At 40.8% G+C, this 27,554-nt stretch overlaps 1 protein-coding gene across 6 annotated transcripts in view; it reads left to right on the top strand.

Annotated features, from left to right (window-relative positions):
- Positions 1-23,389, top strand: part of ST6GAL2 (ST6 beta-galactoside alpha-2,6-sialyltransferase 2) — a 79,986-nt gene extending 56,597 nt beyond the window's left edge. For all 6 annotated transcript variants that reach the window (XM_082743812.1, XM_082743814.1, XM_082743811.1 and 3 more), the window contains exon 6: positions 18,482-23,389. In XM_082743812.1, coding sequence (XP_082599938.1) covers positions 18,482-18,753 — 272 coding nt within the window. In that variant the 3' untranslated portion in view covers positions 18,754-23,389. The remainder of the gene's footprint in view (positions 1-18,481) is intronic.
- The last annotated feature ends 4,165 nt before the right edge of the window (positions 23,390-27,554 follow it).

Here is a 27,554-nt window from a genome sequence, read left to right as displayed (position 1 = left end):
TATCTCTTGGGCATAACAAAGTACCCCCCAAATTTCAAGGTGTAAAGCAAGAACTGTTTTATTTTCTGTCATGATTTTGTGGGTCAGGAAGGGCTTGGCTGGGTAATTCTTCTGTTCCACCGGCACCAGACGGAGTCACTTGGTGGTATCCAACTGCTTCCTGTGATGTGTTCCCTCCCATGGTTGAACCCCTTGGTGTGGATGGCTGGGAGGGTGGGCTCAACTGGAACTGTTGACTCTGTGCCTACATGTGGTCTCTTGCATGGTGGTCTCAAGGTACTTGGACCTCTTAAATGGATGCCTGGGTCTCCCAGCAAGTTTCTTAGGGCCGAGGCCTAGAGACATACACAGGGTCACTTGCACTGTATTCTGTGGGTCAGAGTAGTCAGGGGCCCATGGGATTCAAGGGGAGGACACACAGACCCCACCTGGGTCATCTCTGACCCACCACCCACTCACCCATTCACTTTGTCCACGTGATGCCAGAGTAAGGAGCTGAATTTGTGAAGGTACGACAGTGTCATGTGCTGTAAGACAGTAGGTGCAGGCTCTGATGAGAATAATTCTAGGACCTTCTACAGCTCTTGCTACCAGAGTGCACTAGCTCTAATTTTAAAAATGGATTGTTTTATCTAACAGGATCATCACACTTGGCTTATTATATATATATTTTTTGCAGCCAGACTTTGATCCTCAAAATGTGTGGTCTTAAACCCCATTTCTTTACCTATGTTTCAGCTAATCATCCCATTATCTTTTTGATTTTACCCAAGTAGGGTGATATCAAGGAATATCTCTGATCCCTTTGGCAATATGATAGCTGCAACAGAACCAAAAGATATTAGTTTGTCCACAAAAAACTGTGATGCTCTCCACCCTAATTTCAACGAATTTCCAACCTATATCTTAGCTTGGGCCACACAGTGGGTCCCTGTGAATAAAGGAGAGATTTATGGAGATGACAGTGGTTTAGTTATGGATACAAGAATTTCAGGTGGATTTTGGAGTGAGTTTCTGTTATTACAATAATGTGAAATATTTTACATAGAATTCAAGACAGAATTTACGATATGACTCTGCAGATTATTCTCCTTAGGCATAGCTAACCCCCCTTCTAACGTCATGGCTTCGACACTCTATTTCCAAATAAGTCCTGAAATGCTAAGTACTTTATCTTTTGTGCAATTTCATGGGATCCTGTTGATTTAGGAAAGAAAGTATAATCTCATTTGTCAGCAAAGGTTAAGTCGGATAGAATCATGCTTAGACAGCATAATAGGATGTGGCACAAGTTTAATAAAATCTTTTTCATATTGTTGCCTTCATGGGGCTATCTCTTGCTTGGAGCAAAAGTTTTCAAGCACAGTGAGGGCTGTCAAATACGCTTACCACGATGTGTAGTTCGAAAAATTCAAGTTAGAGCCTCATAGCTGTAGAGAAACCTTTTTCCATGTGTTTTTGTTGAAAGGAATCCTGCCACATATGGATAGCTTCCTTTCATAGCTCTTTACTGAGAATTTGGAGTTTTCAGAGGCTGACACTTGCCTTTGAGACTTCTTTGACTTGAAGAAGGGGAAACACACTTCGATGGCATTGCAGGAGTGCTGACTGGGTCTGGAGAGGTGACGTGTGAATTGTTCTCTGCCATTTAGTACCTTTTTGATTGTGGGCGGGTCTCTTCCTCCTGCAAGCCTCCCTGTGCTCTTAGAGGAAATGAGAATGATAAAAATCTTCCTCGAGGTGAGTTGGTGCATGGATTTATGGATTTATGAGGATTCCCGTTTTCTACCACTGTCCTGTCCAGAGTGGCAGCCAACCACCACCACCATGTGGCTATTTACATGTAAATTAATTAGGATTAAACAAAAGGGAAGATTTGGTTCCTCAAGCCCCGATTTCCTTTCAAGTTCTAAACAGCCCCGTGTTCTGGCAACTGCTGGCCTTGGTAGGCAGTGCAGAGGAGGAACATCTCCATCGTCACACAGAGTTGTACAGGACAGCACTGCGAGTTCTGCTAATCCTGGAAAAATGAGAAAGAGCAACCAGGTAATTACAGAAGTCTTAAATTCCCACTGGGCGAGCTGTGCTGGGTGACTGGGGATACCAGTGTCTCAGAAGACCTGGCCAGCCATCATCACATTCAATTGCTGTTCTTGTTCCCAGACAGATTTTAGTGCGAGCCCTCATGAAGAATGGGCAGGAGAGGCAGCCCGGGCGAGATGTGCCCAGCAGGGCACTGTTCACGCTCTGAAGACCCTGCAGATGTTGCCATTGGCCTGCCTCCTCTTTGATCTTGCTCAGAAATATGCTAAGAGCCAGAGTCTGATAAATTCTCTGATGTTCCTAAGTATTGGTAAAATGATGTCACTCACATCTCCAACTTTCTGCCACAAGAATTTTTAAAAATCCATGAGTTGTTTTCTGTACTAAAAAGTATTCTCCATGGGCGCCCGAGTGGCTCAGTAAGTTAAGCACTTGATTCTTGATCTCGGCTCAGGTCGCCATCTTAGGGTCATGAGTTCAAACTCTGCCCTGGGCTCCACACAAGGTGTAGAGCTTGCATTTAAAACAAACAAACAAACAAAAACCATTCTCCAAATACTCCTTCATGTTCTAAAGTGACATTGAAAAAAATTATTGACTTCCTAATCTCACCACCTTAGCATTTCCAGACACTAACCTCTCCTGTCCCTTGCTGTACAGAAGAAACCATAATAGAGACAGTCAGTGAGATCAGGACGTTTCTGGGTGCACAGTGGAGGGTTCTACGGAAGTTTGGGGATCAGTAGGATGCCCTTTCTCAGAGACGAACAATTTCCTGATATTCTGCTTTCCTCATTAGCACAGGGCTCCACCTGGAGGTAAAGCAAGATGAGTCCCTATACTTTATTGATGTGATCATCCATACAGGAAAATAGTCTCACATTTAATTACTTATATTTGTAAACCCACTGCATATATTTCCCTTGTTTGTGTTTATGAATCTGCTTGTGTAATATAGACGGGCTCTAAAAATTGACTGTTTTGAACATACAAGACATTTCTTTCCATGGAAATTTATAGCCAATGGCCATGCGCTTCCCACAGGATCACACCTTGAATGCCTTAAATGTCTTGTTATTGGTTGCTGTTCCTGGGGCCTCAGTTCATCCTATTGGAGGAAGATGGGGAAGATGGAAAAGAAAAGGCCACCCACCAAGTGGATGGGTACCTCCCATGTAGGCACCTCCCATGTAGCAGGTGCAGGGCTAGGCACAGGCAGGGATAGAGGGAAGGAAACCAGGCAAAGGTCCTGATCACCACAAACTCAGGGTGCAGTGGGTGACCGACATAAGTGTGTGTTTCCTAAATAAAATAAAATCACAAACTATGCAATAAAGGAAAAGAACAGGGTGCATCGAGGGCTGGAATGTGTCTGTTTTGTCCATCATGTTCATGCTCTAGCCTAGCACATAGGAAATATGAGAAATAATTATTTGGAGAATGAATGGATGTTTTAGTTCAGTGGTTCTCAAGTTCAGCATGTATCGGAATCACTGGAGGGTTTGTTTATTAGTTACCTAAGGCAACGAAGAAAATTACCCCAAAACTCACCTCTTGGAAGGAATCGGCTTTTATTACTCTGTACAGTTTCTGTAGTCAGTATCACGGGAGCACATTAGCAGAATGGCTCACCGTGCTGTCGTTCATGAGGTTGCATTCCACTGTCTGGACATAATTTGACTGATCTGTTTTCTAGATGGCTCACTCACAAGTGAGTGATGACCGGTTACCTCAATTCCTTACCACAGGGACCTCTATAGGTGTACTTGGAAGTCCTCACAACATAGCAGCCAGCTTCCCTACAGGAAGCGATCCAAGAGAGAGCAAACACGAGGCCACAGTACTTTTTATGGTGTCCTACACTATCACTTTGCTATTTTCTGTTTGTTCCATCAGTCAGTGCCATTATTGTGGGATCGAGCTACCGAAAGTTGTGAACACTAGGTAAGGCACCATGCTGAAGGCTCACTACCACACCTTTCTAAAACACAGACACCTGGGCCCACCCTAGAGTTTCTGAGGAGAAGGAAGTGGCAAGATTTTGCATTTCTAATGCGTTTGCAAGTGATGCTAATGCTTCTGGTCCTCGTTTTATGCTTTGAGAACCACCCTTCTAGCATTTTGAATCTTGAAGTTAGAAGGAACTTCAGGATTCTAGTCCGCAGATCCTGTATGGATAGATGTGCCATCAAAGTGATAAGCATTTGGCTCAGTAGGAGAACAGAGGATGTGACCAACTCATTATTCTTTTTGTTTCTTTGAGGACGTAGCTAAAAACTTTACTCTTATCTTTACTGATGGACGTCTTTCGTGTCTTGAAAACTCGCAAAATGTCATATTTAATAGCTGGCTGTAAATGTCTTCTTAAAAGTGGATTTTTGTTTGGTTGACTGGTTGATTCTATCATCTTGGGACCCAGATTCTTTAGATATACTGATTGTTTGGGTATAAGTTTTGGCACCAATAAGCAAGGTCCCAACTCTCACTGATTGCAGGAAACCATCCCCAGTAACATTCAGGCAGATGGTTCAGCCAACATCTCCCATTCTAGAAGCAAGAAATCATTTTTGGACCTTCCTTAGGAACCCCTAACCCTGAGCCAGGCATCTCCTGGATGGCATGTAAATCATGAAGGTTTGCCTGGTAGATAGGAGCTGTGGTGGGTATGTGCGCTTCTTGCAGGGAAAAGAGAAGCAATAAATACATATCCTCCCCCTTATCTGCAGAGGATACATTCCAAGACCCCCAGTGGATGCCTCAAACCTTAGATAGTGCCAAACCCTATTTAGACTGTGTTTTGACCTATACATACATACCGATGAGGAAGTTGAGTTCATAGATTGGGCACAGTAAGAGATGAAGAACAATAACTGATAATAAAATAGAACAGTTATAACAATCTATCACAAGAAAAGTTATGCAAATACTGTCTACCAAACTCTGTTATTGTACTGTACTCACCTTTCTTCTTGTGATGGTGTGAGATATGATAAAATGCCCATGTGATGAAGTGAAGGGATGATGTGGCCATTGGGACTTGGTGTTTGTTAGGCCACTTACTGACCCTCTGATGATATGTCAGAGGATCTGCTTCCAGACTCCAGGTGACTGTGAGTTGCTGAACCTGCAGGGTAAGGGGAGACTACTGTGTTGATGGGAAGAAGAGTCTAGAAGCTTCTGTCCACTGCACCCCTCTGAATGTTCCTTAGAGCAGGCTTGGAAATATTTCTGCATCAGTGTTGTCTTTGATCACAGTACCCAAGTACACATTGTACTTTTTCCTGAGTTTTGTGGGATCTGTGTATTATCAGCTCCTATGGAGAAATTTTCTTATGGGCAAGATGTCCTAGTAAGATGAGATTAGGGCACAGATATTGAACTTGGACCTAAATAAATTCTTTTTGTTTTATCTACAAATAACAGGAACTGCCTTTTCTGATTTTAAAGACAAAGAAGTAAGTTGTAAGACTTGATGAACACATTGACCTAGCATTGAAGAAAACAAACTCTGAGAGTGTCTTGACTGAAACTCATTTTATTACTGGAAAAACATCCCAGAAGTTTCTTTTGTTTGTTTGTTTTTTAAAGATTTATTTATTTTAGAGAGAGAGAGTGAAAATGGAAGGAGGGACAGAGGAAGAGGGAGAGAGAGAATCTCAACCAGTCTCCCCACTGAGCATGGAGCCCGATGTGGGGCCTGATCTCAGGACCCTGAGAGTATGACCTGAACTGAAACCAAGAGGCAGACACTCAACTGACTGAGCCACCCAGTCATCCCCAGAAATTTCTAATTCACATACCTGAAGGACTTACCAAAGCTAATAATTTTAATATGCTTTCTTTATAATTAAACTAAATTAGAGAACATATGTGAATAAATTCTATAATAGTGACACAGTGTCAATACATTTTAAGATCAAGTAAATTAAACTATACTTTCATTATAAGCTTTATTTAATAAGATACTTATTAAAGATTTAATATCTATGATACACTGAAGCTAGTCCTCTCAAGTTTCTAAAGGAATGTTTTTAAACTATGATTTCTCCTTTTTTTATAACATTAATCTGATATTATGACCAAACTACTCTTTCAAACAAAATGTTTTGAAGAGTCACTGCTGAAGAGATAAATATTCACTGTAATTAAACATGAAAACTAACTCAAAGTTGGACATTGATTAGCGGTAATTGTCTTTCAAAATATTTTAGTATAACTGTGAAAATATATTCTGACTTTTGTTAACAAGATAATTTTGTGAAAATCAGTGAAAACTTAACTAAATTCTTTTTTTTAAAGATTTTATTTATTTATTTGACAGAGATCACAAGTAGGCAGAGAGGCAGGCAGAGAGAGACAGAGAAGCAGGCTCGCTGCTGAGCAGAGAGCCCGATGCGGGACTTGATCCCAGGACCCGGGATCATGACCTGAGCCGAAGGCAGAGGCTTTAACCCACTGAGCCACCCAGGCACCCCCGAAAACTTAACTAAATTCTTAAGAAATCTCATTATTAACATATGTAAATCCAAGGAGATTTAGGGATTATTTGCCCCAACATAGATATTGGTCCAAAGCTTTCAACAAACTTTAAGGAAGAGACTCACTGTCTTGCTGTATAAGATTTTCTTTTATAACTAAATATTTAAACATTTTTTTAAAACAGCAAATAATCCCACCACTAGTACTCCAGGACTGCCATCTGTATTTTAGTCTAATAGTCTTCCAAATCTGGACCACAGAGTTTTGTTTTCTTAACACTGTTGCACTGTTGCAGTGAGGGGCACCTGGGAGGCTCAGTTAATTAACATCGACTCTTGGTTTTGGCTTGGGTCATGATCTCAGGGTCATGGGATCAAGCCTCCCATTCTCCACACTCAACAAGGAGTCTGCTTAAGATTCTCTCTCTCCCTCTCCTTCTGCACCTCCCTCTGCTGGTGTGCACTCTCTCTCTCAAATAAATAAATAAATCTTAAAAAAAAAAAAAAAAGTTGTAATGAATGAGCTCCAGCAGTGTGGGACACTTCGTAACAGGTTCACAATAAATGTTTGCTGAATGAATGAAGGGATGAACAAATGAATGGGAAGTTGTGATTTATGGTGCCCACCTCCTCCCATACCACTCCATGTGTTTGCTGTATGCTGTGGTTAAGACCCTGGGCTCTACAGAGACCAAAACAAACCTTGGTTCTACCAGTCAACTAAATATGTGATCTTGAGCAAGTTACTCCGGCCTCAGTTCTTTCAACGAGAAAATGAAGATCCCAATAGCACCATTATGTTTGAATTCTCATGTGTGAATTATCATGTGCTTAGCACAATAACTAGTGTTTACTATTCACTGTTACTGCGATTCTTCTCATCTAAAACTTCACGCTCAGTCAAATAAGACCATATTCGCAACTATAAAAAACACTGTTCTTTCATTACGATACATAAATCAAACAAATAAGCTTGTTCTTTTTGATATTACAGAGGCCATATCTGTACATCAAATAAGAATATCCTAACTTATGCCTCTCTTTAGTTATTAAGTATTTGGGTTGTTTCAGAGTATTTGATAGTCTCAAACAATTACATTGATGAGTCATCCTTCTCTCTATGTACAAAAAATACTAGGGTTTATTCTGTATGTGAATATGTGACTTTTCTTCCCTTAAATCATTTCTTAAGCTAGAGTCCCAGCATATTAGTGCCGAGCAAAGGGTATGTATGACATTTTGATGATGTTGGTTAAATGTTGACATACTGCTTTGTCTTTGACTTTCTGATTGGAGCCGTCTTTGTCCTTACAGTTCCCAGACAGAGGCACACTAGTAAATACACTGGAAATGTGCGACATGTACCACCCTCTTCTCTAGAGAAGCAGTAGAGGGATTCTTGCACCTGGTGGACTGCACATGCATTTTTTAAATTAAAAGGAAGTAACATGGATCAAGGTAATTTTGATGATCCATAAAGACTTCTCCGGAACAACTTTTTCATCTAATTAGGTTCCTTACCCTCAGCCCACTGGTGGGGGGGCTATTTGTGCACACATGAATAGCATTTCTCTCTTTTCATCCCTACTTGGAGGCTAGACATTTATCTTGTTATTTGGCACTTTGAAGTCATTTTGACTGTATTTTAGCCTGATTGAAGATAAGGAATAATTTACTTGGAATCCCGTGGCTTCCATTTTGTTCTCATAAAGACAGGTATTTTTGTAGAGAAGGTCAGTGAACTCCCCTGGGGGTCATCAAGCAGGATTGGTTTGTCACTTACATGCAATAGGGCATTCAGCCAAGCCAGGAGGCACCAGCTTCACCATCCCTGGCTCATAGCCAGGACCAGCAGGCAGATGAGCCTGGTAGCCCGGGTCCCAACCAGCAGCACACAGAGGCGACGCTCTAGTTAAATCTATAATTGACCAAATGACAGTATTTTTTTTTTTTTTTGCAGAAACCACCAACACATCTTGCCACTTCTTAAAAGGCAACCACTACTGATTACATTATAACTAATATTTCTGGAATTCATAAATGCAGACACTATAATTTCAGGTTATTTAAATATGCACAAGAATAATAGGCTGAAAAGCAAGCCATAGCTTTTTTTTCCATTTTGTATTGTTTTGGGGGGTTCTAATTTCCCAGTATATCACCCACACTTAGATGTTTAGCACAAAATAGTCACTTAACATTTATATTTATGATTTTGTAAAAATGTCACAATTTTATGGATTAGGTGCATTTCCTCATGAATAGTGAATCCTGAATGTGTATTACCATCATACAATACAATATAAATCAGGGAAAATTTGGTATTACCCTTGCATTATATGATTTTATCTAATAAGGTAGATGCTTCTTTAACTATTGTTATATTACAATAAGTTTAAGTCTCCAAATCACCTTTTAGTTACAAATATTTTCTGGAATTCTCCCTTGAAGAGTTGCTTTTGATCTTAAATAATCCTAAGTATGATTCTCATGATTTCCTATTTCATGATGAATTTATGGGGGACCTGATAGAGCTGCTAGATTTCTATTAGGCTGGCATATTCCATACCCTCAGGTTTCCTTTCACTCTAACCACTCCTTCAGAAATATGTTTTGCAGTGTTGTGTTGGTCATTCTCAGAAACTCCTACTTTACCTTATGTATGACTGACATCCAAATGTTAACTGGAACTGAGGTCAGCCAGTATTTTGCCCGTTGCTTGTATTGTGCTATTTCTATCCATAGCTCTGTGTCATGTGTTGAAGGGATACATACATTCATTAAGGAGAAAATTCTGGATGATTTTGGATGTTACTTTAAATCTTTTGCCAGGGGAAAGCAAGATAAGTTTAATCACAGTTAGGGGTGCCTGGGTGGCTCAGTGGGTTAAAGCCTCTGCCTTCAGCTTAGGTCATGATCCCAAGGTCCTGGAATCGAGGCCCACATCAGGCTCTCTTCTCAGCGGGGAACCTGCTTTCCTTCCTCTCTCTTTGTCTGCCTCTCTGCCTACTTGTGATCTCTCTCTGTCAAATAAATAAATAAAATCTTTTTTAAAAAAAAGATTTAATCACAATTAAAGTCAAGGCTATAAATGATTATACTAGATCTGAAAACACATCAAATCCAAAGCTAGAGATGCAAAGTAGAGTTTTATAGGGAAAACCTCATTCATTCAGAATTTGTGATACCCTGTACATGGGTTGCGGTTTACATTTTATTCTGGTTTTGGAGCAAATAAATAAGTGTATATATTGCTAGTATGCTGAGTCATATAATGTGACATTTTATTAAGACTGGTTGAAATGCTTTTTAATTGGGTTTGATAATTACATTGCATTATACAATACTTAAGGACATGTAATTTGGCAAATGAATGCTTTTTGAGTCATAATTGCCTGGAAAAATGTGCGCCTTTTTTTTTTTTTTCTTTAAATGAATCCCTAGTATGGACTCATTTATAAAAACTGGCCAAAGAAACTGAATGTTAATTGAATTATATTTAAAGATTTTAAAAACCTGGCTACATGCCCATCTGATTGGCTTAGAAAAATACATTAAGAAGTGTCTGAATACTAATCTGCCTATCTAAAAGTCTGGCTTCACAGTGAAAGCAGAAATTTTTTTAATTGAGGTTTAATTGATATACAACATTATATTAGTTTCAGGTGTAGACCTTGATGATTAGGTATTTGTTTCTATTGCAAAATGATCACCACAGTAAATTTGATTAATGCCTGTCACCATGCTTGGTTTGCAGAAATTTCTCTTATGATGAGAATTTTTAAGATCTATGGTCTTAATAGCTTTCCAATATGTAATAGAGTGTTATTAACTATAGTCTCGAGGCTGTATGTTACATCCCCTCACATATTTATTGCATAACTGGAAGTTTGTATCTTTTGGCCCCCTTCACCTGTTTTGTCCACCACCACTCCTGCCATCCCCCCCCCTGCCCACCACCTTTGGCATCCACCAGTCTGTTCTCTCTATCTGTGAGGGTGTTTTTTGTTTCTTGTTGTTGTTTCTCTCTTTTTATTCCACATATAAATGCGATCACATGATATTTGTCTTTCTCTAACTTATTTCATGTAGCATTATACCTTCTAGGTCTACCTTTCTTCACTTAGCAATGCCTTCAAGGACTTTTAGGCTGTTTCCACATCTTGGCTATTGTAAATAATGCTGCAGTGAACACAGGGGTGCTCATATTTTTCTAGGTGGTTTCTTTTTCTTTGGGTAAATACTGAGAAGTTGAATTTCTGGATCATAAGGTAATTCTATTTTTAATTTTTTGAGGAATCACTGCAGTGTTTTCTGTAGTGGGGCTGCACCAATTTACATTCCTACCAACAGTGCACAAGGGTTTCTTTTTCTCCAAATCCGTACCAAAGCTTGTTATTTCTTGCCTTTTTGATGATAGACATTCTAACAGGTGTGACATTGCATCTCATTATAGTTTTAAGTTGCATTTCCCTGATGATGAGTGATGTTGAGCATCCTTTCGTGTACCTCTTGGCCATCTGTATGTTTTCTTTAGAAAAATATCTATTCGGTCTTCTGCCCACTTTTTAATTGGATTGTTGGGGTTTTTTCCTATTGAGTTATATGAGTTCTTTATGTATTTTGAATATTAATTCCTTATCAGGCATGTGATTTACAAATGTTTTCTCCTATTCCATAGGTTGTCTTTTCCTTTTGTTGATGGTTTCCTTTGCTTTGAATAAGTTTTTTAGTTTGATGTGTCCTACTTGTTTTTGTTCTGGTGTCAAATCCAAAGATTCATTGCCAAGATCTGTGTGAAGGAGCTCACACCTGTGTTTTATTCTAGAAATTTTATGGGTTCAGGTTTTACATTTAAGTCTTTAATCTATTTTGAGTTAATTTTTCGGTACGGTATATGATGGAACTCCAATTTCATCTTTGGTACGTGGCTGTCCAGTTTTCCCAGGGCCGTTTATTGAAGAGACTGTCCTTCCTCCATCACATATTCTTGGCTCTGTTGTTGGAACTTGATTGACCATTTAAGTTTGGGTTTATTTCTGGGCTTCCTTTTCTGTTCCATTGCGTCTGGTTTTATGCCAGTACTGTACTGTTTTGATTACTACAACTTTGTAACATAGCTTGAAATCAGGGAAGGTGTTGCCTCCAGCTCTGGTCTTTTTCAAAATCGTTTCAGCTATTTGGGGTTTTTTGTGGCTCCATACAAATTTTTAGAATTGTTTGCTCTGTTTCTGTGGGGGAAAATGCTATCGGGAATTTGGTAGGGACTGCATTGAATCTGTAGATTGCTTTTGGTAGTATGGATATTTTAACAATATTAGTTCTTCCAATCCATGAGCATGGACTGTCTTCCCATTAATTTGTGTCTTCTTTGGTTTCTTTCATCAATATAGTTTTTCATCAGTATAGTTTTGAGTGTGCAGATCTTTCACCTTCTTAGTTAAATTTATTCCTAGGTACTTTATTGTTTATAATGTAATTGTAAATAGGATTGTTATCTTAATTTTTCTTTCTGATAGCTTGTTATTAGTGTAGAGAAACAAAACACATTTTTTGTATATTGATTTTATATCCTGCAACTTTACTGAATTCTTTTATTAATTCTAACAGGTTTTGGTCTAGCCTTCAGAGTTTTGTATATCTAGTATCATGTCATCTGCAAATAGTGAGTTTTATTTCTTCCTTTCCCATCCAGATGCCTTTTATTTCTTTCTCTTGCCTAATTGCTCTAAGACTTCATACTATGCTGGATTAAAGTGGCAAACGTGGACATCCTTGTCTTGTTCCTGATCTCAAAGGGAAAACTTTCAGCTTTTCATCATTGGGTATGATGTAGCTGTGGGCTAGTCATATATGGCCTTCATTATGTTGAGGTTCATTTCCTTTATACCCATTTTGTTGAGAACTTGTACCATAAATGGATGTTGAATTTTGTCAAATGCTCTCCTACATCTACTGTGATGACCATATGACATTTTTTCCTTCATTTTGTTAAAGTGGTCTCTCACATTGATTGATTTATTGATGAGAATTCATCCTTACATCCCTGTAACAAATCCCACTTGATTGTAGTGTATGGTCCTTTTAATGCACTGTTGAATTTGGTTTGCTGATATTTTGTTGAGCATGTTTATACCTATGGTCATCAGGGATATGGGCCTGTGATTTTCTTTCATTGCAGCATCCTTGTCTGGTTTTGGTATCAGGGTAATGTTGGCCTCATAAAATGAATTTGGAAGTGCTCCCATCTCCTCTGTGTTTTGGAAGAATTTGAGAAGGATTGGTATTAATTCTCTTTTGAATGCTGGGTGAAACCAGTAAAATTTTATTAGTGATGAAAGCAGTTACTTTTTGGTAGTCTACTTAACATTAAAGTTTAAGTGATTTTTTAGAAATTCTTTACTGAATAGCATAGTATTAAATTATTTGTATTCTTTTTGATTTTTAGGTAACCCTGAGCAGTCCTAAGAGAGGAAATGAAAAAAAGAATGAAAACATTTTTAGCATAACCAGATGTGAATTCCCCATATTGGTCTGACATGGAGAATTGATTATAAAGTAACATGATACTTTGAATTTATCCATATATGGTCTCTTTGCAGAAAAGATTTAACCTGGCAGGCTTGATTGCTGATCTTTAGGAAGGCATGCTTACAAAGTTGGCCCTTGGCTGGCATCTGGGATCTTTGATTTGGGAAGGTTCTCAATCCCATAACTGATAAGAATAGTTCACTGTGCCCAGACTGTTTATGTAAGCAGTATGGTTTATGCAAAATACCTGCTTTCATTCTGGAAGTCTGGAATTTGGGTATGTGCCAGGCAGAGATGGCCTCCACGACCAGTTCCCAGTAAAAACCTTGAGCACCGAGTCTTGCAAAAATTTCCCTGATTGGGGAGCTTGGGAGGTTTAGTGTGTTAAGCCTCTGCCTTTGGCTCAGGTCCTGATCTCAGGGTCCCATAACTGAGTCCCACACTGGGCTCTCTGCTCAGCAGGGAGCTTGCTTCCCCCTCTCTCTGCCTGCCTCTCTGCCTATTTGTGATCTCTCTCTGTGTGTTAAATAAATAAATAAAATCTTAAAAAAAAAAAAAAAAAACTTCTCTGATTGACATGTCACATGTGTTGCTAGGGGTATTAAGCAAATCCGGTGTGACTGCATTGGTAGTAGAAACTTGGCCTTAATTTCCCCTAGACTTTGGCTGATTTCACTTTGTATCCTTTTGCTTTAATGAATTATAGTTGAGTATCACTGAATATTAGGTCCTGTGGGTCCTCCTAGTGAATCATCACACCTGGGGCTGGGTTGGGGACCCTCAACATGGTACTCTACTGATAGTAATTCAGAGGACATCTAAGAACCATGTGTTGTTGGTATTTACATCATTTGTGGGTAATAGGGCTCAACCTCACAATACTTTCAGAAGCAATGCTGGTAGTAGGACTCAAATATTCTTTCCCAGTGTATTCTGTAAAACACTCTCTTCAAGTCATCCAAAGAATTGTAGGTCATGGGCTCTCTACCTCTTTTCAAATTTAAAGGTTAGTTCTATAATTTACTTTCTTTCCTTAAAGAAACTTTCTCTTAATCCCCATTGATTAACACTGTGCCCAGTTTAATAAATGTTGGATTTAATTGAAGAGGTCACCAGCAGAACATGAAGGCTTTGATCTTTCCCAGCCCTGTCCCAGCCCTGCCTCCCTGTGGTGTCTACACCCACACGCCCTGTTCCCTGATACACACCCTGTGAGCTGTGCCACGGCTGTTACAGAACTCCAAATACCAGTGTCTACGTCGTTCCTTTTCACAAAACAAGAAGAAATTTTGTCTTCAGGATTTTGTGTGTTGCTAAGTGCCATTGACTCATAGGATAACTGATGTGTAGATCTGACCACACTTAGTAATAGTGATTTTCAGTATTTATTATATGACAGAGTCTGAATCTAAACTCAAAACAATGTGTAATAATGGACTTAATAAATTGAAATGCAGAGTATGCATATGCCGAATGAATTGACCATGGTGTATGAAAGAAGTTCGAAATAAGAAAAGTATTCTCCGGTTTTGGTTCCCTCAATCTTGTCCACCTTTCACATGTACCCAACAAATTGTAAATTACTTTTTCCCTTCCCTTTGAAGGGGTTGCCATACCTATTGTGATATCAGCATTACAACTGGCTGCGGTTTAAACGGATAGAACAGATTCTGCCATTAAGTTTTAGGGCGCTCTAGGCTCTTGGATACTGGAAGCCACAAGTTCATATGAGTGCACGATGGGATGGACAGCTGCTTTTGTTAGTCTGTCTCAGATAAGGAAAGATCAGAGGAATTGTGCAGATAACTCAAGGCAAGAACCCCCACTTTCTTAACCTGTATTGGCCTCCATTTTAAACTATCATGAACTAACTGCCAAGTTCCTGCATTTTTGAAGTTCTAGAAGTTCTTTTTAAAATACAAGGGGTTTATATTAGAGAACACTAAAATGTACCTATTTACTTGCAATGAAACTAACTTCTTGCCTAGTCTTCTGACAAAATCCATATTGTAATCTAGCAAATGCATGATTAAGATGTAAAAATTAACCAGCAGCAGAAGTGAAAATTTTCTCTAGGAAACTTTCTAGAAAAAAAAAATTAAATTCAAAGATCTTAATAGATTTTTTTTTTTTTTAAGAGCATGAGCAAGGAGGAGCAGAGGGAGAGGGAGAGATAGATAATCTCTTAAGTAGGTTTCATGCCTAGCACGGAGCCTGATGCGGGGCTTGCCCTCACTATCCTGAAATCATGTTCTAAATCAAAATCAAGAGTTAAGACGCTAACCAGCTGAGATACCCAGGTGCCCCTTAGTAGATGACTTTTGAGACTAAGACGTATCAAGGACTAGAGAAACTACCCAAGGATCTTCTCTCTTGGGTGTGGATAGCAGCTCAGCTCTAGATTTAATCTAACATGTAGAATGTCTAGCTGCTTAGGACACAATATGGGAATCCCATATAAGCAGACTTTTTCAAAGAATATGTGTGTCAGACCAGCATGGTCCTCAAAGCATGGTTAGTGGAATGATTTGGTCCAGAAACATGTCATTGTTCTATAAATAGATGACTATAGAAATTGAACACATTTACAACTTCTGTAGCAACTTGACATAGCATGGCATCCAAATGTGTAGTAATTTTTCTAGTAAGTCATTGTACTGTATTTTACAGAAGTAATAGTCTGTCATAGATTAAGCTCCGCTCCCCCATGGCCCTTCACCACAAATAGCTTAAGTACGTTGGTTAAAAGCTAGTTTCCTGGACCCCAACATAAACCAGTGGAATCCAAATCTCTGAAAATGGGGACTGGTCCCAGGAATGAGCATTTAGCAAGCTGCCCCAGTCATTCTTTATCATGCCAAAGTTTGAGAACTGCTTTAGGAAACGGACCAATAATGTGGCTAATACATTTCCTAAGTATAATGTTAACTTTTGAAAGCCATCCACTGTAAGGACCAGAGTGGCAAAGGTGACAACTCATACACCTTTGACTTCAGGGAAGATGCTGTGTCATTGGCCCACAACACACCACAGCTAGGTACAGTTCTGTTGCTAGCTTTTGAGATGCCTTTGTGCAAGACACCGTCAAAGCTTCTTCACTGCAGGAAAATGGTTTTATTAATTGTACTAATGGAAAGCATCTAGGTATGTGAGGGAGGTCTAGGATCCTTTGATGTGGTTCCTTCTGCACAGCTGGTAGGGCCCCACGCCATGCCCAGGGGAGGGCGATGTAGCACAAGACCCTGTTCCATAGCTCCTGATCAGAAAACACTGATGCCTGCATCAGCTCTGTAGACACAGGCCCTGTGACACTCATCAGGAGAGAACATACACATCAGAGGAGTTCTTGTTTGTTTCAGGTGTAAAGTAACCAGGATCAAAGGGGGAATTTAATGCTCCCTGGGCACATGGCTTTCTCATTCACCATGTCAATCAATAGACCAGTTTATAAAGAGGAAGAAAAAAATATTTCTAGAGCAGTAATTGCTCATCAGAAGGGAGAGACTTCTTTGTCACCTCGGTGACTTCAGGCGGAAGGTGCTGCTCCTTGGCTCCCCCTGAATCACTGTCACTCACGCAGCCATCCCAAGGAAGGGGCCACAACCTAGCAATAGGGCAACCCATGAAGAGGAGGAGGAAATGGGTTGTGGGATGAAAAGGAAAGAAACAGAACAGTAACTCGAAGTTTTGTTTTGTTTTCACTTCATTTTATTTTATTTCTTTTCAGTGTTCCAGAATCCATCATTTATGCACCACACCCAGTGCTTCATGCCATACGTGCCCTCCATAATACCCTCCATCAGGCTCACCCAACCCCCCACCCCCACTCCTCCAAAACCCTCAGTTTGTTTCTCAGAGTCCACGGTCTCTCATGGTTCATCTCTGCCTCCAATTTCCCCAAATTCTCTTCTCCTCTTCTTCTCCCAATGTCCTCCATGTTATTCCTTATGCTCCACAAGTAAGTGAAACCTTATGATAATTGACTCTCTCTCTTTGACTTATCTGACTCAGCATAGTTTCTTCCAGTCCTGTCTATGTTGATGCAGAAGTTGGGTATTCATCCTTTCTGATGGAGGCATAATGCTCCTTGTATACATGGACCAGATCTTCCTTATCCATTCGTCTGTTGAAGGGCATCTTGGTTCTTTCCACAGTGTGGCGATTGTGGCCATGAACATTGGGGTACATCTGGCCCTTCTTTTCACTACATCAGTATGTTTGGGGTAAATACCCAGTAGTGCAGTTGCAGGGTCATAGAGTAGCTCTATTTTTAATTGTTTTGACAGAGCTTTTGAGGACATTTTTGCTTCTTAGAATTTGAACTGATTCTCTGTTAGGAATCGGTTTTATTCTCAGCCACAATCCTGTGCCCTGGCCCTCAAGACTTTAAAGGCTTCTAAACAGGATGCCATTGTCATCTGTGGACCAGCACTCTTACTCCTGCTTCTCTTCCTCCCCTTGTCTGCCAGGCAGCCTGGGAGGTTCAGTCTCACCTCCTTGAGGAGTTCCTCTGGACCCGGACAAAATTCTGCCCCTTCTCTCTCCTCTCCCTGTGGCCCTTATGCATGATATTCTCTGATTGTGAGGATTGTCATGGTTGATTAATAAGAAATACAATTGTCCCCTGCAGATAGATGTTGCCATTTAACAGGAACTAACCATTGTGACTATGTTTTTTTTCATTAGAAAGGATCGCTCTTTCATAAAAGGGATGTGTGTGTGTGTGTGTGTGTGTGTGTATAGTTAAAGGATATTAACAAAGATGGTGGTGGTGCTGGGGAAAAAGAAAGCCTTTTAGCCCTTCTAGATCAAGAACTAGATTTGCCCAGGGAGGATAAAGTTTGATAGCTCTCTATTTGAAACATTAAAAAAGAAAGAAAGAAATTAAAGCGACTTTAGTACTGACAGTTGCAGGGAGATCAATAATTTTGGTAATAGGAATCTTCAACTCTGCGTCTCCACTTCCATCTCTTTCTTTTCAAACAACTATCTTAGAATCAGTTACAATCAAGCAACTATTTTATAGTCAGTCTTTTTCTAGCCATTTCTTCGGCAACCACTCTTGCAAATAAGGACAGGTTGTGTGTGTGGACCGTGACACAAGATACTTTAACTTGGGGAATGCAAATCTGTTACTAGACTGTCCTCTTGTTCAGTTCAGTGCCTTTGTCTCCTCCTCCTCCTCTCTCGCCGCCCCGCCCACAATAATCAGCCAGACGCCAGAATGTGCGCCTGTCACATCTCCGGAGGTGCCCCATGAGCCAAAGACAGGCTACTTGCTGGCGGTCCTAACACTGCAAATGTGTAAGTGACAAGAAACGAGTGCAGACCAAGTGGGCATCCCACAGTCACTCCCACCACCGCGCTCCGACACATTCTCCCTCCCGCCCCAAGTTGTTCAAGAGTTTCTGATTTTCTTTCCGCGGCAGGGATCCTCATCATGATGTCCCTGTGCGGCGAAGTGCACGTGTACGAGTACATCCCGTCTATCCGGCAGACGGAGCTGTGCCACTACCACGAGCTGTACTATGACGCGGCGTGCACGCTTGGCGCCTACCACCCACTGCTCTACGAGAAGCTGCTGGTGCAGAGGCTGAACACCGGCGCCCAGGGCGACCTGCACCGCAAGGGAAAGGTGGTTCTGCCTGGGCTTCGGGCCGTGCGCTGCCCCGCGCCCAACCCCGCTGGTCCCCCGTCTTGAAGAGCGGCTCTTGAGAATCGATGTGCAATAAGGTACTACTGTTGTCCTCTGAGTCACAGGAGAATACTTGAAGATGTATTTTAGGCAATGTAGTCTTCAGTCCTTTAGACTGTCACTTAGCGGTGGCCACAAGAATTCTTCTTTTTCTAAGCCATGGAGTATTTATGACTGCTTTGAATACAGGAATGGAATTTAAAAGGAAAAGAAGCTCAAGAAAGATGCAAAAAAAAAAAAAAAAAAGAAGCAAACATATGACAAATGTGTATTATACCTCCAGAAATATTAACCTTTTCTTAAGCCGTGGGCACCCCTGTGAGGCTTGGTTTCCGCTACAGTTTTCAGTGATGTACTTGATATTATGAAATGGTTTAGACACCCATGTTGGGGTACAGTATCTGTAGCACCTAGTGTGTCACTCACACATTTGTTCATTATTAAAGATCCTAGCATTTATGACAAGCATCTGAATCAGCACTCAGATGTGTTTATCTTAACAATAAAATTCCCCCGTATGTGTTGAGAGATGGCAAACTTGCTTGCTGGCAAGCTGTGGCATTCCCCTGTTCTATTTCCCAGTGCCCGCCCAAGCTTGCTCTTTGTGTATCAGGACAGATTTCTAAAACCAGAAAACACCCCTCTCGAGCAGTCCAAGGAAAAAGTCAACCCTGGGATAGCACTACAGAGGAGACGCTTTGTTTTCCCGCAGTATTTTCTTACTTTGACAAATAAATACACAATCACCTGGCTGCAGGGTGGCCCAGGGCCAGAATCCTCCCAGCTTTCCTGCATGGTAGGTACATCCTCAGCTGCCAGTCCTCCTCACAGCCCTTACACTGTTACACCCACAGACACTTGTGACCCCCTGCCACCGTGGGGAGGACCCTGTCAGAAGGAGGGGATATGGAGCCTTCACTCTGTGCTTCTGGGGATGCACACCTGTCTCTTTCATGGAGATTTCTTTCAGGCCAATAGCAGCTGCTGGAACCCCAGCAATGATGTACTAGATGTTCACCAATTCTCCCTGCAAACAGATGTTGAAGAACCCTGTCCCTGTTTTCACAGATATATTTTATGTCAGCAACATACAAGCCATATAATTAAATAAAATTGTGTGAAAACATTGTTCTTTAACAAGGAAAATACGTATATGCTTGAGAAGCAAAGGTACTGGGGGAAGAAGTTGTCACCCCAATATGTTAGCTATATTCAGATCTGTTTTATTTTGTTTTTAATCTCAACTTTTACCACTGATACATTGCTATAATGTAGTGAAACAGAAACATTTTGGAATACATTAATTGAACATGCTGTCTCTCTGTGTAACCAAAACATAGCACAAGAGGTAAGACTTTTTAAATTAAATACATTCTCCCTTGCAAGTCTATGAATGTCAGGACAGTTTAGTGGGAAAGTTTTTTCTGTTCCAGGATTGGTTTTTCCCTGAGTGCTCTCCAAACTACTTTCTTGAGCAAGAACGGTTTATAGAAATTGACAGCTTCTGTTTGGTGAGTCTAACTCCCCAGAAATCGGGTTGGGTAATGGGCATCTCTCTCCTATGGCTTATTATAACAGTGAACTAGAGGAGTAATAGAAAAATTTCAGTTATGACAGCATCCACTAGAAGCCCATTTTGAGAGCTTTCTTTCCAGGTCTGTGAGAAGACATCGATCATTTTGTCCTACACAGTAGCTTATGTGTAAGCTAATGTGGTCAAGCCGCTTTTCTCTCTGGTTTCCTGAAAGACCTTAGTCTTGTCCCCATGTGTAGTGAGTACGGAGTTCAGATTGTGAGGTTGCTCTGAGTACAGTGAGCCGTCCTTCCATGGTCTTGGTTCTCCCTAGACCTCCCAGCTCTGCCTTCAAATGTCCATGACACTGAAGTTCCTTTGATAGTCTTCCTGGTAGATTTCCTTCAGATCTTATTACCCAAGACAGCCCCCTTTGGTGATATAAGAGGCTGGTTAGAGAAAGATTCATTGGGGGTCACTATAAATATTCAAGTTCAAAAGCCCCAGAAAGTACTTCAAACACTTCAAAGATTTTTAAATAGCATTTTGTTGTAACGCATGTACTTTTAAAAGGTCCTTTCAGTCTCACTGACATTACAAGAAAGACTGAAGAGCATAAAGGAAATCCAATTAAAATTTTTGAATTTATTATGGCCTTGAAGACTCTTGGAAATCAGGGTCTGCGAAACATTCAGAAAATGTGGTACACATATTAATATAGCGTGACTGGGCATTCTTCTATTTGAAAGTTTAGTTTAGCTTCCCAAAAATATCATGCAGTTAGAGTTAACACGACTGTGTCTAGTATTAGCTAAATTGGCCCTAAGTGCCAGTATTTTGCCAGACATTGATTAAGTCCTTCTAGGCTACATTTCCTGAACTGCTGTAAACATACAGCTCTTCTGTGGAGTAGTTAACGATAAATGCTGTCCTAGTACATTTCTTCCAGGCTCTGCCCCTCCCAAGACACTCCAACTGCTTCTGGAAGGGATGTCCATATGATCTTTAAGGTGCAACCAGAAAGCATTAGCTGTCCCAAAATAATTTCACAACCCCTTTTGTGACGGTTGTTGTTATCTCAAAGAAACGAATTTTGGCCAAGAATGACAACTCACCTTTATCTAGGTTTTCACTGACTTGTTTCCCCAGTCCCTCTCCCAGGTATGCGGGTAGGGTTTAACAGGTGTCCGACGCTCACTGTCCACGGGGAATACCGGTGCTGGCCCTGTGTACCTGACCTTCCCCACTAAGTTCTTACAGGGCTGTTTTTATCAAGAACTTTGTGCAGAGGCCAAGAGAAGCTCCATTAAAAGTTGCATATATGCATCGTGCAACATCAAGGGCATACATTAAGTTAAGCCATGTGAGCGACTTTTGCCCATTTTTCAATTACTGGGGCCTTCCTTTTCGCCTAGACGCAGAGCTCGGAGAGCCCTGCTTCAGTCATAGCCCTTCAAGCGTCTTGTGCCCTCAGTCTCTGAGCCAGACATTTAATCAATCCTGAACTCACCAGTAATCATCTGTCATTGTAGCCATAGCATCTGGACAAAGCGAGGCTGAAATGATCATTAGCATTTACAAAACTGGGAAATAAAAGTAGCTGTTTAAAGCTACCACGGGGTTGTTCCATTACGTGTTTATGAGCCAGTTCATTCTGGTGGAACAGATGAATACCTTATGTTGCTGGCTGACCCTTCCGGGCGGGAGCACTTGCAGCCACTGAATTAATTAGGTCCTGTTTGGCTGCGTTAAGTGGGATCAGTCTCACGTGAGTAATGGCACACAATGGAGGTGTTCTCCGGGCACAAATGACATGATGAAAGTTCTCTCTCCAGCCTCTCTCAGAGATCAACACACCGCACGTGTTTGAGGCTGGTGGGCAAAGTGACCTGGTCCCATTTCTGTTTAGCTATAGGAAGAGACAGAGGGAGGAAGGGGGGAGTTATCAAGAAATCCATGACTGGCCAAGTTGTTTCTGTATTCTGCCATTGTCTGATTCGACTTCCTACTTTCTGATAGCTAAGAGCTCTCTACTCGGTTGTTAATAGCCCATTCAGGCAGCTGCGTTTAGAAATTAATTGCTTAGGTAAAACGTGCCTGAGTTCCAACTTGTTTTTTTATATTCTGGACATTTCCATTGTGAAAATACTCTGCATGTTCTTGTCACTTGGGCATTACTTACACAACTGGTAAACGAAAGATATCGCTCCGGGAATTCAAGGATAAAATGTAAGTTCTGATTTTTGTTTTATTAAGTGAATGAAGCCTTTTAGTAAGAAACAATAATCCAGCATATTCTTCTACAAGCTTGGAATGATAGAATTTAAAGAATTAAAGACATTGCTATAGTTCTTACTTTCGTTATGAGAGTGTGCATGTAGATATAGTTATATAATTGTATATATACATATCTACACACATGGTCGGTCTTATATTGTCTTTTTTCATCAAACTTTATTCCTGAAACCTTTACAATAAATTTTATTTTAATTATGCAAATGCCAATTTTTTAGTAGAAGAAAGCAAGTGTTATATGCACTTCTATTAAAAAAATAAATGCCGTCTTCCCACACACTGATATTCTACACACCCTGGGCGTGTTTGAAAATATGGCAGAAAATTTTTTTAATGGCAGAAATATTTAAAAGGCACTATGTAGGTAGAACCATTACCGAACATCGTAACCTCATCGGAAACCTAATGGAACATTGAACATTGATGAGAAGGTTACTTATTATAGCTCATGGCTTTTACAAAGATAGTGGGGAAAACTGAATATTGGTTCTGTGGAAAACAGTATTCTTACCAGGTAGGTTTCAAACAAATTAACTGCACTGGTAATGCTAAAAACCTAACATTTATGATACCATACATCCTGTTGTACGCTAGCTAAAATCTTACGAACTTTTTTAACAGCTTTGGGAATTTTTTGTATGATAATTTTTAAACTGAAATGTGTACTCTTCAAATTAATTAAGGCCTGAGCTTTTTCCAGGAGTCACATTTGAAAAAAGTGTTTGTATACATTTTAACACCTTTGATATTTTCTATTTTGGTTTTGTATATTTTTATGTATACACAGTGTACAGACCTTTTTCTTGTAAATAAAAACATGTTTTCATTTGTCTAGACGTTTCTCTGTTTTCATTTGTAAAAGTTGCAGATAAAAATGAGTGAGGGGCAGAAGAAAGAGGCATCCCTAGAAGAACCCAGCAAAAAGCTGAAAGCTAATTAGAAAATTGGCAAATGGGGTACCAGCAGCAGGCTCTGGAACTGTGAGTAGGGACACTGCCTGGGCCGAGACCAGAGGCAGGCTCTGTCTTCTTCACCCAAGGGCTCACTGCCAAATATGAAGATCTACAGTGGCAAAAACAAGCAGGAATTTTTTAGGCAACCACATCCGGATGTCGAGTTAGTAGCCCAGCATTTTGGTTAATGGATTGCCTTGGAAGACCCATCCCCCGCTGGCCAGGGCTTTGGATCTTAGAAAATATGCCTAAGTTATCAGAGGAAGGCCTTGGGCTGGAGAAATCATGTTAAGCTGCCTCCATGTCCCACCCACCGTGGGATCTTTGCGCTGGCTGTGGCGGGAAAATCGGTTCATTAGGCTGCTCGAAAGATGTTCCCGGTCATTTGTGCTTTCTGGGCACAGTGCAAAGGAAGCGTTGAAGGGAGGCACTCAGGTGTTTGATGTCAGGACTGATGTGAGCAGCTGGGGAATTCGGGAGCCATAAATCACAGCTCCACATCTGGGCTGCATCAGAGAAGACTCCTACCACCTCTGTGTTACTGTCAGTTTTCTTGCCCCCACAAGATGACTGCCTGCTTCCAGATAATTAAAACGCAGACCTGGCTCCAAAGGTCCTGATTAAAAGGCTGCTCCCCCCAGACTCAGAGAGCAGCCGCGGAGGGGCCGGCCTTGCCGCTGAGATGCCTCCGTGGGGGACTGACTGGTGGCCTCTCGGATCCGGTCGCTCCTGGGAGGACCGAGGGGGGAAGACCAGGAAGGACTGTCAAGAGGCTGACACAGGGATGAAGGAGGAGCGGGGAGACATGGATGAGGGTGAGGGACAGGGAGGAGTAAAGGGAGAGGGAGGGAAATCTAAGTGCCTGGAGCGTCAACGATTTGCATAACAAAGGCATCCATTCAGAACCAAAGCTGCCTCTTGGCTGAAGGCTCCAAGGGTTAAGGGAGCTCTAGGCCTAAAATATTAGAAACCCTGGAGCATAGAATGCTTCAGGAGGAGGGCTGGCCCCTCCAGGAAGCTGGGATTGGCAAACTGCCTATTGTTGTAAATAAAGTTTTATTGGCACACAGCCATACTCCCGTGTTCAGGTATTATCTCGGCTGCCACATATAAAGAGAACTTATCGTCCACCTGCCAAGCCTAAACATGAATTATCTGGCCCTTTATAGAAAAGGTTTGCCCACCTTTCATTATAAATACAGTGGCCCCCAGGCTTATCCCTGGTTTTGCTACCCATGGTTCAGTTACCCAAGGTCAGCCGCCAGATGATCCTCCGGAACCAGATGACCCTCCTTCTGACCTGTCAGCAGGAGGTCAATAGTGGTGTAAGGCTATGTCGCAGCACCTACACCATTCAACTCAATTTCATCTCATCATATAGGCATCTTATCATCTCACATCGTCACAAGAGGAAGGGTGAGTAGAGCACAATCATATACTCAGACCACATTCATATAACATTTATTGCTGTATATTGTTACAATTGTTCTATGTTGTCATTAATCTCTACTGTGCCTAATTTATACATTAAGCTTTATCATAGGTATGTATAAAAATATAGTATATATAGGATTAAGTACTATCTTTGGTTCTAGGCATCCACTGGGGTCTTGGACTATCTCCGCCAGAGATCCGGGAGACCACTGCACAATTTACCAAGAGCTATTTAGGCAAGCCTTGGGGTAGATGGTTGCGTTTAGGCTTCACAAAATCACCTTCTAAGGTAGCTATTTTATTAGACCCAGAAAGCTGGGACTCAAGTTTACTCATCGACCTATAATTACATGGCCAGGAAATGCCAGGGGCTGGCTTGCAATCCTCGTCTGACTTCAAAGCTCATGCTTGGAACCATTACGGTAGGCTTTTTAAAGCAGCCTCTAGTATCTAGATATACTGCTTGAATACTCAAGTAACCCATACCCAAATACTTCAAGTTTTGGAGGACAATTATAATTTGAATATTTTGAGAAACTATGCTATGAAAGTTATGGAGATTAACAGAGGATCCCGGTTTTTCAAGTTCTCTAAATCCCCAGAATACTAAAATGCATCTGAACTACATGAGTCAGTCAAGTACAATTTTTATTTTGTTATTAGAAGCCAGTCTCTATGTGGGTCCCACTCAGGGTGTAGAGTGCCTCTCACGTGATATAGAGAAAGCAGGCATAGAGCACTGGCATTTCATCCACTATTCCCAGCTACTGTCCTAAATTGCATCACACTGGAGAAACAAACAGTACTTAACCTGAAAAATGAGATGCCACCTGAGAAGCTGATCACAAAAGTAAAATAAAAGAAAAATCAATGACTTTGAAAAATACTTTCCTGTCATTGCTGACTTCCTGATCCTCACAAGGGGGGAGAAAAAAGAGGATTAGAACAACAGCATGCCCCTTGGCGATTTAAAAAAATAATAATAATAATGCTGGCCTGAAGCCACTGGGGAGGGTTCTTTTTGAACCACACCTCTTCACATTTGTGAAGCCTGTTTGAGGGAGCCCTGTGCAAAGCCTCTAAGGGAAGACCAGCCGGGACCTTGGCAGCCATGTTGGGCGGCAGGAATGAAGAACCGCAACCATGATACTGAAGTTACCTTTCCAGAGGGGCTCTGAGAGGTGGCCTCAGCTGGCCTAGGAATCCCGAGACAACAGTGGTGTTGCAGACAGCTCTCGTCTAACCTACATGACAGGTCTATGTAACGTAACTGTTTTTTCCATCACTAAACTTAATTTCTGTCTTGAATCCCCTTCCCAGTTCAAGGTAAAAATTACCATATTTCATCTCATCAAAGACATCCTTAAGTATAAGAAGCACCACTACAGAGAAAAATGCTGTAATTAAAGTAGTGAGATCTCAAGTATGTGCTGACGAACACAGCAGCCACAAGCCACATAAGGATATTGAACAGCTGAAATGGGGCTCATGAGATTTGAGATGTAAAGTAGAAAATACACCTCGGATTTCTAAAACTTACTGTGAGAAGATGAATATAAACTATTTCAATCATTGTGTTATATTAATGATACTGAAGTGATATTTCAGACAGTTGGGGTTAAATAAAAATATATGAAAATTAATTTTACTTGTTCCTTTTTGTCTTTTTAACATGCTTACTAGAAGATTTGCAGTATTTATGCTCATGTTCTAGCTCTGCTAAACAATATTTTGAACTTGTAAGTTGGTTGGAAAGGCTTTTAAGCTTATTTAGACAAATTTTGCGTTCCATCATCATGCTTGTATATACAGAAAAGCTAAATATAAGTGAAATAGATTAAGATATTCCTTTTTCTTAAAAGATTTTATGTATTTTACAGAGAGAGAGAGAGCAGGAGAATACAAGCAGGGGGAGAGGCAGAGGGAGAAGCAGGCTCCCCACCAAGCAGAGAACCCAGTATGGAGCTTTATTCCAGGACCCTGGGATCAGGACCTGAGCTGAAGGCATGATGCTTAATAGACTGAGCCACCCAGGCACCCTTATTTAAGGTATTATTAAAGCATTAATATTCAGAGGCTCTCTTCTGAATCACTTTTTGAATAAGAGTCACTAATGTCTATAATTTTCTGACCCACAGCTGTTCTCTGCACCATCAGAAGCAATGGGATACCTGGGTGGCTCAGTTAGGTAAGCATCTATCTTTTGCTCAGGTCATGATACTGGATTCCTGGGATTGAGCCCGCATCAGGCTCCCTGCTTAGCAGGGAGATTGCTTCTCTCTCTCCCTCTGCCTGCTGCTCTCCCTGCTTGTACTCTCTTTGTCAAATAAATAAATAAAATCTTAAAAAAAAATAAAAATGAAGGGTGCTCTACTATCATCTTCAGGATTTCCTTTTGAACTACTGATACATTCTGCAATTTTAATCTCACAAGGAGACAAGAACAAATTCTTAAAACTACTGACTAGCAAATAGTGATGGCAAACTGCATTTCAACTTCTGGGATGTTAAAATATGAGGGAAAAAAATCTTGGTATTATGAAAAATGATATTTCTAGCCAACTGAGATGCTCAGGTGCCCCGAAAAATGATATTTCTAACCTAGCTTGGAT

Source organism: Mustela nivalis, assembly GCF_964662115.1.
Source record: "Mustela nivalis genome assembly, chromosome: 8".
Lineage (NCBI taxonomy): Eukaryota > Metazoa > Chordata > Mammalia > Carnivora > Mustelidae > Mustela > Mustela nivalis.
This window is presented reverse-complemented; position numbering and strand designations above follow the sequence as displayed.